Raw genomic sequence first — 12,865 nt, 5'->3', positions numbered from 1 at the left:
CAGTGTGATTTTGGACACATATCTGCTTTTACCGGAGTAAATAAGGTTCAGACAGACAGTTGTTTCCCTGGTCTTATTTTGACTGAATGACACTTGCCAGAATCAGTCACACAGACAGAAAAACCTGCCTTTGCATGCAGAACATTAATCTAGACTACAGGTCAAAGATCTGATAATATATGTAAATCAAACCATGTACTTCATGTCTGTGACAGACATTATCCCACTTATTTGACTATACGCCAAACCTCAAATGTATTAAATTATAAATCTTTCTCAACAATCTCAATGTAACAGTTATCTCTTACTGACGTGAATGGATGACAATGTGTTTTTACGTTAACCTGGAAAGAAATAGGCCAGTAAGGTAATGATGGGATAAGTGTGGCCACCTGCATTACAAAATTGTATCTCTTGACAAGTCTAGTGGAAAAACCAGACCGATAATTCTTCACACCATAATTCAAACTATACTCTGTATCAAAAATGACAAATTAAATACTTTGATCTGAAACATTCCAGACACAATGTCTCCACATGAGTGTCAAAACCTATTTACAAGCAGCATTTCAGTTTTCAATAAGCAATTTCAAATTGCAGTAAACAATTCACAAATGGACCAAGTATTAGTTTGGTGGCACATTAGGATGATTTATACAAGACTTCATTGTTTGCACCGTTGTGTTAAAACCATGATGTGTTTGTTCTTGTAACTTACTTTTTTCACAATTGCTATTTTATGCTTCATAAATGACATCTTTTTAACATTTTCCCCCTGAGAAAACTGTTATGGGTGATTAGAGACTGGTGCCCAGGGGCGTATAAAACAATAATCCATTCAACCAAATAGAGTGATAAAATACATCCTGTTGTTTTAAAGTGTCACATTATTAGGATGTTCAAACTGTCAAGTGCACAATATCTTAAAGATCCTAAAGTTAATTTGAATGACTGACTGACATCTAATGTGCCTAGTAATCCATCCCCAGTTTATGACAGTCATTGCTTGAAGCAGAGAAAATTGTTTAAATGCATCCCAAAAATTATAATGATTTAATCTGTTCATTTTGGCAACGAATTGGAATGCAGCATATAAAAATTAATTGTCTATTCGAGAGGCTGCAAAGCAAATATTTATTATTATTATTATAGAGAACTCGAACAAGGAGATCTCAGATTTACTGACCACGATCCAACTTAAAATGTACTTTACAGGTCAACTTCAACAAGAAAGAGTGTTCCTGTTTCCATCCCCAAAGGAAACATGTTTCCTTCCTGCAATGTAAAATACTGCAAAATATCGTAATGAAGGAGAGAATAAGTGCAGTGTAAATCTACACACTAAGTATGATGCGTGAAGATTGTATGCTAATATGCACTCAAGATTGCTGTTAGTTTGGTCACAAGATAAAAGTGGGAATTGTAATGGAAATAGTAATAGTAGTAAATGAAAGCGTTATGCTTCAACAGAGAAGATGGTTTTGCTTTTCATGTATTTGATTATTTATTTTGATTGTCAGTACTATGTTCTGTTTTGGGGAATACAATTTTCCGATATGAATATGTTTGAATAAAAATGAAGAGTTCTGAATGCTTCCTTGTGTAGCGTCATATGTGGTGTGCAGAATGGAATCTTTTCCTCAGGCAAATGAAATGTGGCTTTACTCAGGGAAATAAATACATGTAAACAAGCAAAAACAGACTTTAAATAATTGTAGCCAAGTCATTGGGGGGGTGATGTAGCTTGTCTTACTGGCGACACCTGTAGAACAAGAACAGGTGATTTGCCTTTAAATACGTCACTTCCTGGGATGTGACAAGTGCTGTGTTCGAATTGTTTGGCGTCTTCTTGGTTATCGGTCGCTGGAAGAACGTGCTGTTTGTTCTGTGTGTGGATTTTGGAAATCGTTTCTGATTTACTGGTACAGAACAGGTATGTGAGTTGAATGAGATTATGCGCCAAACATATTCTTTCCTTGGTTAATTGTATGCATGTATGTGTGGTTGGAACCAGGGCTGTAGTCAAGTCCACCGTTGTCGAGTCCAAGACAAGTCCAAGACCAGGACTAGTCCAGACTGAGTCAAGACCGAGTCCAAAGAGGTTCGAGTCCAAGTCAAGACCGAGTCCAATTGACACAGTCAAGACAGAGACAGAAAAAAAATCATGACTACAAGACCACATACTTAACTATTGATAATTTATGTGATGCAAGAGACAGCATATCTTCTATTCTAAGATAATCATTTTCATTATTGTTTGTAATGATCAAAAAGCAGAAAAAAAGGTCATTTTATTTACTTTAGGTATAGCACTAAAGTCACAAAGCCGAAGTGTAACTTCACTTTTTTTTTTTATTGAAGTGTAACAATCCTATTCTGCCAATAGAAAATGTAACAAATAACCAGCAACCAACTAACCAACCCCCCCCACACTTTTTTATTACTTTTAAGGGCCTTTTTAACACCTTTGTGTGCGTGCGTGCGTGCGTGTGTGTGTGTACAGGTTAAGCTATATTTGTGAGGGCCAAATGTCCTCAGTACCATAGTGAAATACGTGTAAACCCACTTGTGAGGACATTTTACTGGTCCTCACTAAATAAAAAGACTCATAATTGGCTCAAATAGTGTTTTTCTTTAAATGTAATAGAGGGCACATGTTTGTGTGATTATTAGGTTAAGGGTTAGGGATAGAATATATCATAAGCCTGATATAAAATCAATGGAAGTTTATGGAATGTCCTCACTAGTATACTGAAACAAACCTGTGTGCGTGTGCGTGTGCGTGTGTGTTTTTTTAGATCCCGGTGGGGACCTGAACCTGAATACACACCAACACATGGGGACTCGTGTCACCGTGGGGACCAAAATTGAGGTCCCCATGGGCAGAAAAGCTTCTAAATTGTACAGAACAATATTTTTTAAAAATCTAAAAATGCTAAAAGTTTTCTATGATCTTTAGGTTTAGGGGTAGGGTTAGGGTGAAAAGCATGTTTCGGTGCCCATCCTTAAATAACATGTTCATATCGCAATGACAATAAAAATAAAAATACGATCAATCTTATCTTTAAGCCCTACTTTCTAAACTTATAAAAATACTCAAATGCAATGCTAACTCTGAAACATGGCATTAACTTAACTCTCTTTGTGATGTTTTTGCAGGTGTTTTACGAAATTGGATGTTGTCCCACAGGTTTCGGAGAAAGTTTTGTTGCAAAAAGTTTCCTTTTAAGCGCACTGTCGATAAATTCTTTATGGTTTGTAAAACCAAATTTTATTATGCCGCTGCTCGCTGACATCGTGCCTGATGAATGATTGATGCTTTCCGGTTCGTGCTGCGGACGAATCGTTCATTTGAACCGGTTCTTTCTTGTAAGTGAACCGGTCGAACCAGTTCACCTGAATTGTTCGCGTTTAGCGTCTCTCGTAAACACTTAATATTACCCACAAATTAATTCAGTTCTTCACTTTCTAGCGTGCATGACAGTCCCGAGGACTTGAACCAATACCGGAGTTATTTAGTTGCACCAACAGCACACACTGAACTGAACTGCTGTGTGAAGAGAGAACTTATGAGCACGCTCGGCTCTCGTTCTTGAGTCGAGAGTCGGCAACAGTTTTCACATCATTCGTTTGTGGAGATTTTAGCGGCATCTAGTGGTGAGGTTGCAAACTGCAACCAACGGCTCACTCCACCCCTCCCTTTTGAAGCACTACGTTGTCCGACACAGGACTAAGATATCGTCACATTTTAGTTTCTTTGCAGAAGGAGATAATTTACTAAACACGCTCTGTAGAGCTGTTTGTCCGTTTAGAGCTACTGTAGAAACAACATGGTAAATTCCATGTAAAGGGACACGCATTGTATGTTGATAGGAATAGCTCATTTTAAGATAATAAAAACATAACACTTAAGCTCTTCATACACCTCAGAACACATAGTTATGTATTTTATATTGCATTTCTGTCAATAGATCCTCTAAAAAACTACACATTGGATCAATAAGCTACACAACAATGACCAAATTGTTCCACATATAACTAAAGAAAACATTTCCAGGCATCATGAACGAATGAACGAAAAGAAAATGAAAAAGAACAATAAAGTAAAACCTAGCTTAAAGCTCACATTATAGAATATGAGGTCAGGAACCAATTGTTCTCTCGTAAATGGTAATAATGAATAAAAGACCAAACAGCCTTGTGATATGTCTATTCCTTCACAAAGAAACGTCCAAGCATCTGTTGAGTAATTTGGTTCAAATGAATAGATCCATGTCCTCCATGAATGTATCCATCAATGTGAATCTGAGTTCAAACAACAAAGCCAGCTCCTATTTCCCATACAAACATGAAACAAGCGCAGTGTTCAGACATTTCAGCCAATATTACATACTATACTGTACAGTAGGTTAAAACCTTTTTACTTTCAAGTAGAACACTCTCTTCCTGTAGATAACAAGTTTGTTTTACTTGCTTAAACAGATTAAATGTTACTCAGCTTTCCAAACATGACATCTTTTTCACTTCTTGGTCCATATAGTTGATTTAACCCACTTTGCATTGTATTGAAATGAAGATTTCCCATAGTGATTAGATTAAGTGTTCATCGAATCTTTATAAGTAATGCCAAATAGAGGGCTTTCAGAACTAAAATCCATTACACAGAGAAGGAAAGTACAGAGATTTTAAACCAACATAACCCAGAGTCCCTTTAGATTTCAGAAAACATAGAAAACTACAAAAAAAACCTCTACTGTAGATGATCAAGCTGCTTACATGATCATTTTGTAGATTGTGATAACAGATGGTTCATCTGCTCTTGCAAGCCTTTAAATGCCTTTTTAATTTAGTTGGATAGTAGCATAGAACACCATGATACACATAAAAAAAGACTTATTATTGGTTGCTTAGAACACCTTAAGTTCAAAAAGCTTCTTCTTGTCAAGAAACTTTTTTGGTTTTATTGTACTAGTACATACATGTTTTTCTAAAGATGGAGCAGGGATTTTCAGATATTACAGACCGGGACCCTCCCATGCAGACTCTCAACCATCCCAAGGAATAAAACCCAATATAAAGAGAATTTTTTCAACTCTTTAGAATAAATGCAATTCATCTATAGTAGTAAACAATATAATTGCACCACATTAGATTTACATCTACAGGATGTATTTAGAATCTGTTTGACAATGGTAGTCAAAAGTGCCCCAGAACGTTTTGCTTTCCTACATTCTTCAAAATGTCTTATTTTGTGTTCAACAGAACAAAGACATTTATAAAGCAATTGTATGGTAGTCAATGATGTCCCAGAAAATGTCAGTTTCAGAACAAAGACATTTATAGTATACAGATTTGGAACAACTTGACGGTGAGTAAATGAAGACAGAATTGTCATTTTGGGTGAACTTTTTTCTATTCAGAACCCCAATGAACCTTTAGTGTGACAACAGCTTGCAAAATCTTTCATTCTGACTGGAATCTTTATTTTCAAGTCTGATAAATACAGGAAATATTAGGTGGAGATATTGGAGCGAATATGTCCCAGTGCAGTAGGCTTTGATTTCTTTAAGCACTATTTTTTTTCACTCTCACATCCCCATCATCCTGCTTGTATTGATTAGAAAGACAGGGTCAGGCATCCAACAGCATGAGAGTTACCCTGAGAGTGAACCACTTCTACATTTTCAGATGACTGGACAAGACAACATGGCCAGGAATTATTGACCCACGGTCGGCTGGCTTGGTGGATCAATGGCTTTGCTTCTTCATAAAAATGTGCAGCTTAGCAACAAACATACAGAAAAGTATTGTAAATGAGCTTTAAAAATTGAAGGCATTGGTGAGCACACTTGGTGGTTGTGTAGAAAAATCATGCAAGATATCTTGTTGATTGACAGCATATTTAGATTATAAAAGAGCAAGACCTAGTGGTCACGAGAGGTTGCTGCGTCTTTCTAGCAATGAGTTGCCACACCACACAGATAACTTACAGACTAACAAATAGCGTTGTCGTACCATGGCAGTTATGCAATATAAATGTAAAGACTAGGGCGGTCAAACAATTAATCGCGATTAATCGCATCCAGAATAAAAGTTTGTGTTTACATAATATATGTCTGTGTACTGTGCATATTAATTTTGTATTTATAAATACAAACACATAAACAAGTATACATATTTAGGAAATATTTACATGTATTTATTTATATTTACCAATAATTGAAATTATATATGTTTATTAATTTTGAAATTTTTCTTAAAATATATGCATGTATGTGTATGTGTTAAACAATCACACATTTTGACCTTCATCTGCAAACGTTTCTTGGATTTATGAAGTTCTTTGTGACGCCAGCTCTTTGCAGAACAACAAGGAAGAATCTGAAGACCTTGTGCTGTTTCCCGTCCAGACAGCAAAAGTCATTTTACACGGAATTGAAATTGGCAGTTGCCCCGCTGACCCCAACGTGCTGCCTTGCAATTTTTTGAGAAGCCATTTGCTATTGCAATGTGACAGTGGTTAAAATAAACAAAATAAACAAATAAACTGAACAACGTTTCTGTAGACATATTAACAGAGAGATAAACATTTTAGAAGCTAAAGTATAGATGACGGCATAGGTGCCGTACAGTTGCTAAGGAACAGCCGTTAACACAATGAAGTTCAAAACAACACAAACAAGGCCACTGACATCTCACTGTGTGATTGTGTGAGTTGGATTGTTAGTGCTTGAAAATACATGGAGTGAAATCATAAAGGAACACTCTTGGTGGATCAAGGTCAATAGCAGTGCCCTTTGTGATTGGACTGCAGGGAGGATATCACACAACCAATTAGACAACAAAACCCCCCACATGATCCACAGGAGGCTCCAATTTATATAGATTTTATGGGAGGATTTACTTTGTATGTTTTGTCTCACATTCTAAGAAATATACTTAGAGATGAACCGTTTTCCCGGTACATACAGAGAAAAAAGGCAGTCAGAGAACAAGTACAGCGTTCTGCTCCTGACTGGAGCTCAATATAACTTTATTGCAAAAATACAAGTTTCATTTCTAGCACAGCATTTACAACAAATCCAAATCTGTCTGTACTTAAGGTCAAAGACTGAATCTGTACACGCTTATAAATACAGCCTTGCTTTTTGCCAAATCTGTTTGTATTTGAATTCACAAAGAAAATGAGGAAAAGAAGAAATTCAGTCACAGATCAGTGTTCTGCCTGGGCAGTGTTGCACTGCATATCGGCCAAGCAAAAAAAACTCCTGATAAATCACCCGATGGGAATTCAATGCAGAGGCACTCTGATTCACTGTTAGGTCCTGATTTATGAAATCATAGTACATGCACGGTGAAAGAAAGATTAGAGAGCATGTGATTGGTTGAGGTATCTGACATGCTCTTGATCGGTGATCATGAAAAGCTTTAATAAATTTGGCCCTGTTTCAATATAGCCTACTCTTACGATACTCTACGATAAGCAGGTAACACTTTCATTTCCAAGAAATGGCACATTTGCACTCTGAATGTGTAAGACTTTATAAACAATGATTTCAGGCCACACTTCGATAGTGATAAAAAGCTCAAATGTATTCATTCTCCATTAGGGGAAATATGAAATCATCTTGTTTGAGAATTGCAAGTTTATTTAGCTCCATTATAATTAGCATTATCATAAGGCTGTAAATCGATATCCAGTTATGTTGCCTTCCACAAACCAAGGCACTGCAGAACACTCGGTCCTTGAATCATCTACGTCTCAAACGTCTCATCTACGTCTTAAAACAGTTTTGCACAATAAATGTAAGATATACTCTAGAAATCAAAAAGTCAAACTGCCACTACTACAAAATATAAAAAAGATCACGATTAGCTGTTGGTGCTACTGTTAGGCAGAACAATACTGTACACAAAAATATCGACACAAATGCCAATGAGTTTGTGGGAAGTTGACTGTCGGTACAAATGGAGAAATCTAATGGACCTCATGATTACTAATGCACATTTACGTTACAGCCCTCTAAAATAAGTAGTAACACATAGCTCAACATTTGTTTTCCCATAATAATGGGAGAAGTTACAACAGAGGAACGCTTCTAACGTAACACTTCTGAAGTGCACTAAACTTGTGTTAACATAGTTAAATTACAATCACAGAACTAAGTTAGGCTAGCTTGGAATGCTAATTCAAAGGAGCGTAAAGCAAGTCTTATACAACTTGTGCATATACGGAGTAGACACTGTATATCAGCAGGCAATGTTCGGCAGCCTCGTCACTTCGTGTGTTCACGTCAGTTTAAATTGCAGTCATTTCAGCAACCCACACATCAACCTGCAAAGTGCTCTGTTCTTCAGCACCTGGTGCTTTGTGCTGAGATCGAGGCCATTTGTGAACTTAACCTGCGAGCGCAACTGAATGTATTAAAAGTTTAAACGTTTCTTTCTAGGTAAAAACACAAGGAGTGGATGACGCTCTCTTTCCAGTGTCGTTTAAAAGCTTTGGGCTTGTCTGTAGAATACAATTTGAGAACGCGACCTCTCTCCATCCACAAAACTTGTGTTGTGACATTTCCAAGACCGTAATCTTTGTCTCTCACTGTTCTTCAGGAAACATCTGCTCGATGCAACGAACAAGACCTTGTCTGCCTTGCTTTCTAATGTCTTCTCCGAGGAGTGCTGATATTCGTTTGCTTCTTTTCTAAGGAGCACAACGTTAAAGAAATTGGCGCAGGGGTTTATACAGTAATTCCAAGTCGAGTCAAAGTAAGAGTGCGTAGAAGGATGTCAAATAATTGTCCGTTTTATATTCCAGTGTGTATATTATCCATGACTCAGCTGGTCATCCTGTAGTGATTCATGTGGGCTCTGCAGGTTTGGCAATAGCTTTTGGAGGGCTCTGCTGGGTTCTGCTTGCACAGGGAGCAGAGATAAGCGGGAGGGCCACGGGACGCCCCGCCACGTGCTTCTGGCCTGGGGATGGCACGAGAGTCCCTGGGGAGAGTCCTGTGGCCCGCAGCCCTCCAGTCTCTCTCGGGGGGCACATCTAGGCGGAGGGGCTGGGCAGGTGGCTCGAAGGTCACATGAGGGTGGTGATGGCTGAAATGGTGTGAGGCAACATGTTGGGTGGATGCACGACTGGATTGTTGGTGGGGCTGTCTGTAAACGCCATCCACTGTCTTACTAGGCGGTGCGGCGCGGTGAGAGCGGGACAGTGTGGCGTAGGCTGGGTCTGGGTAGCTACGGGGCGCTGGACCAGCTGAGGGCACATGAGGCCCAGATGAAGTGGACCTACGGAGAGCCCTCGGAAGAGTGCCGTAGCTCAGTGCCACGTTGTGGTAGTTTTCACGGGAGTACGCCTCACCCCCGTCAAGCACATCCAGAAACTTGTTGGTCTTTTGGCAATCTCCTGTAGAGGGTTTTATAAACGTTATCAAAATAGTTGATTATACAAAATATTCAAACTCAATACAAACTGAATATGAAAAGTGTTTCAAAAAAGTGTCTCAGTTTAACAACAAAGCACAAACACAGTGATGGCAGCCTCTTCCATGCATGTGTGTGGCATGGAGGCTGAACGATCAGGTAGAGGGGAGATGGTTACCTGATTGTCCACGAGAGGGCCTCAGTGTCTGCTGGTGCAAGTGTGATGAGGGGGCGGGGTGGTGCCGGTGGTTTGGGTGAAGGTATTGGGGTTGCAGCTCGTGATAGAACATAGGAGGATTGTGGGAAGGAGGGGGTAAAACATGCAGGGAGGTGCTGGAACGACGCGTGTTCGCATGCTTGGGCATCCTGGAGACAGGGGGGTCCTTTATAAAAACAAAATACAAAAGAGATAAATGAAAGAAATGAGCGAGAAAATAAGATGACTTCCCAGAAGCAAAATGAAAAGTCATAAAAAACAAATTGGCAATGAAACATGAAATCAAATATCTCAATCAAACCAAAGTACTTTCAAATAAGTATACAAGTATATATTTTTCATTTTAATATACGACTGCGACCAATAAAGCACATTGCAAAAAGTTTCCTGTAAGTATAAAGATCCTTAGTAGTGAGCATAAAGTTGCACATGCACAGCAACATTTGCTGGTGACTGCATCATTTAATGCGCTTGAGATGTTTTTATAATAACTTACATTTAACCGCTGCGCAAGGTTATTTTAGATTACTAAAATTAAAACGTTGAAAGCGTTTTTGTTTATTGACATCAAATAATATATTGGCCTAAAAATGATTGGGGAAAAAATAAACTGCACAAACAAAATTTGAAATGCATCAGAAATAAACTGAAATCATTTTAAAGCACTAGAATTATAATAATAAACAAAACTACACCTAAAATGAATTAATCTTATAAAGAAACATAAAAATAAACAAACAAATAATAAAATGACAAAAGCATATAAAAGTTGCTAAATATTTAAGTAAAATTAAATTAAAAATAAAAGCAAATTTAAAATATTAATAAAAACGAAATAAAACTAAAATCAAAACTCTGCTCCTTCAGTCAAAATAAGCAAACTCAGAAAATACATGTTGCTCTCCTAATCGAACACAAGTAACACTAGGTGGCAGTATTCCTCTTTCAAAATGAGTTCACCAACATTAAAGATCACACAAACATGATGCAACATTTCATGCATACTGAGACAAAACATTTCAATAATTTTGCGTGCAAATTAAATGGTGCTAATGTGTTTTGAGACATTTTTGATCAAGTGACTGAATTAAGTGAGGCACCCACAAAGCTGAGAGACGGGGGAACGCTATCGGCTCGTCCTCCAATGACAGTCCCACTGAGACTGCGAGCAATTCGTCGCAGGTTTTCGGCACTGTATGATTCTTCCTCGCCCAATGGCGCACCATAGACAGCCTGCACGTAGATACAAGCACACTGCATCAGTTTCACTTTAGGATCACTTTGTTTAATGACAGTAACACACATCCATTTATTAAAGACCCCATTAATTCCTGACTTTTTTCTTATGTTGAGATGTTTCCTATTGAAACACACTGGAGGGCTTGTGCTTTATGTTTAACAGTCAATAGTCATTAGTTTACATTAGAAGCATGTTAATGCTGTTAGCTATTTGTAGTCAATGTTTAAGAATATTTTTTGAAGTTGAATTTTCATGAATTTCCTATAATGAATGAAACCCAGTCTCTGAAGTGGTCGTTTTTTTGCCAAAGCTCTTGAAATGTACATTTTCCTGGCATTTTGCCTTAGTTAAGAGCTACAGGTGATTGCATTTGACTTAAGTGATTGCCAGGTGACAAGCGGGAAGGGAATAAAATGGCACTGAAGATAACCATAACAATACGCATAAAAATACAGTATATAAAATTTACATTTCGATAAATGGAAACTACAATTTAAAATGACAAACAAAAATTTCCATGATATTCCAGAAATTCCATGACCCGTGGGAACCCTGTTCATATTCAGTTTTCCCTGAAGATCAATGCTGAACATTTGAATTGAATACATTTGCATTTGAATGATTGAATTAGCAAGCACATACATGACCTGCAAAGCAAACAGACATGTACAAAAAGCCACAAAATACTGATTTGATATCGACCAATGAGACTTGGTTTATAAACCAAGTTTGTTAACCCACCTTCTGAACAGGTTTACTGCTATATGCTGGCGTCCTGTAGGCACACCTCTCGATCTCTGCTGTGGGTGTTTTGGAGCGGGAGAGAGTGGCAGACATTCCAGCACTGTGTCTCCGAGAAGCAGAAGAACCTAGAGAAACAAAGACAATTAATTCACGGTTCTCTTTCCACAAAAACATTGAAAGAGACCCATAGAAACCGGCCTGGGCGTTGCCCAAAAATACCTGTTCTGTTGGCAGGCTGAGGGCTGTGTCCTCGTGGGACTCGAGGCATGCTGGGAGCCTTCAAGCTGGCCTGATAGAGCGAATCCAACTCAGACAGCTCCTCACAGGGTGAGTCCCGTCCCGACAGCGCAGAATTCTGGGAATTGTAGTATCGATTAACGTTCTCAGCCCAGCGCTCCACGGGCATGGGTGCAGCTGGTCGTTGCTCCAGTTCTGTAGGACAGGGGGAGTGAAGGTCTACTGGAGAGTGCAGCAAGGCATCTGCAGCAGCGGGACGGTGATTGGGTCGTTCTAGACTTCGACAGGACCAACTCCGGGAGGCCTGAAGCGAATTAGATTTTTGACGGGCATCAGAAGCGCTGTGGGGTGCATGAGATGGGAAATTCTGAGGAAGTTGCTGTGCTGAGTTTTGCTTCCCATCCCGCGAGTTGCTGTTATCAGTGACGGTGGGCGTGTAGTGGGCACTTTGCGACAGAGGTGGACGCTGATTGCCGTAATGAGATGGACTACATGGCGTGTTGCTGGGCAGAGCAGAGGGCTGAAAATGACCCTCATAACCATTCACAGCATTCACAGGCAAGGCGTGTTTGCTAGAAGTCTGTACAAGAGAGTTTGTGACGGCTGCGGGGTCTCTGGTGCCCCGCGTGTGCTGTCCATTTTCTGTCACAGCAACAGGAACGGGGCTACCTACATCGCCCTGCTTTTTGAGATGTGGGTCTGTGTGATGGAGAGATACAGGATGGCCAGGGGCTTCAGGAATTGCTTTATTCGTAGACTGAGGTTTCATGTGAAGCGGTGACGGTGGTCTTAATGCATCTTCTGGAACGTCCTTCTCATTCTCTTTAACATTTGTCAGAAGTATTTGGACCGGGACAGGCTGGTCACTGAATGCAGAACATAAAAAACCAAGTAAGTTCCTGGCAAACAAACAAGTAAACCTACCACAAGAAGCTGTATGTCATTTATCAATACATGACCAGCCTCTCAACACGTGATTCTGACTTTACCCGTGCTGCTCA

The 12,865-nt window shown here is 39.1% G+C and overlaps 1 protein-coding gene across 7 annotated transcripts in view; it reads right to left on the bottom strand.

Annotated features, from left to right (window-relative positions):
- Positions 1–6,998: 6,998 nt before the first annotated feature.
- usp54a (ubiquitin specific peptidase 54a) overlaps positions 6,999–12,865 on the bottom strand; it is a 46,281-nt gene continuing 40,414 nt past the window's right edge. For 6 of the 7 annotated variants that reach the window (XM_057341509.1, XM_057341515.1, XM_057341512.1 and 3 more), the window contains 5 exons: positions 11,847–12,730; positions 11,625–11,752; positions 10,748–10,876; positions 9,605–9,809; positions 6,999–9,409 (listed from right to left, as the gene is read on the bottom strand). In XM_057341509.1, coding sequence (XP_057197492.1) covers positions 8,835–9,409; positions 9,605–9,809; positions 10,748–10,876; positions 11,625–11,752; positions 11,847–12,730 — 1,921 coding nt within the window. In that variant the 3' untranslated portion in view covers positions 6,999–8,834. The remainder of the gene's footprint in view (positions 9,410–9,604; positions 9,810–10,747; positions 10,877–11,624; positions 11,753–11,846; positions 12,731–12,865) is intronic. The other variant, XM_057341516.1, reaches the window with a different exon arrangement.

The sequence above is a fragment of the Triplophysa rosa genome, linkage group LG9 (assembly GCF_024868665.1).
Source record: "Triplophysa rosa linkage group LG9, Trosa_1v2, whole genome shotgun sequence".
Lineage (NCBI taxonomy): Eukaryota > Metazoa > Chordata > Actinopteri > Cypriniformes > Nemacheilidae > Triplophysa > Triplophysa rosa.
Note: the sequence above shows the minus strand (reverse complement) of the source record. Positions and strands in the feature narration are given on the sequence as shown.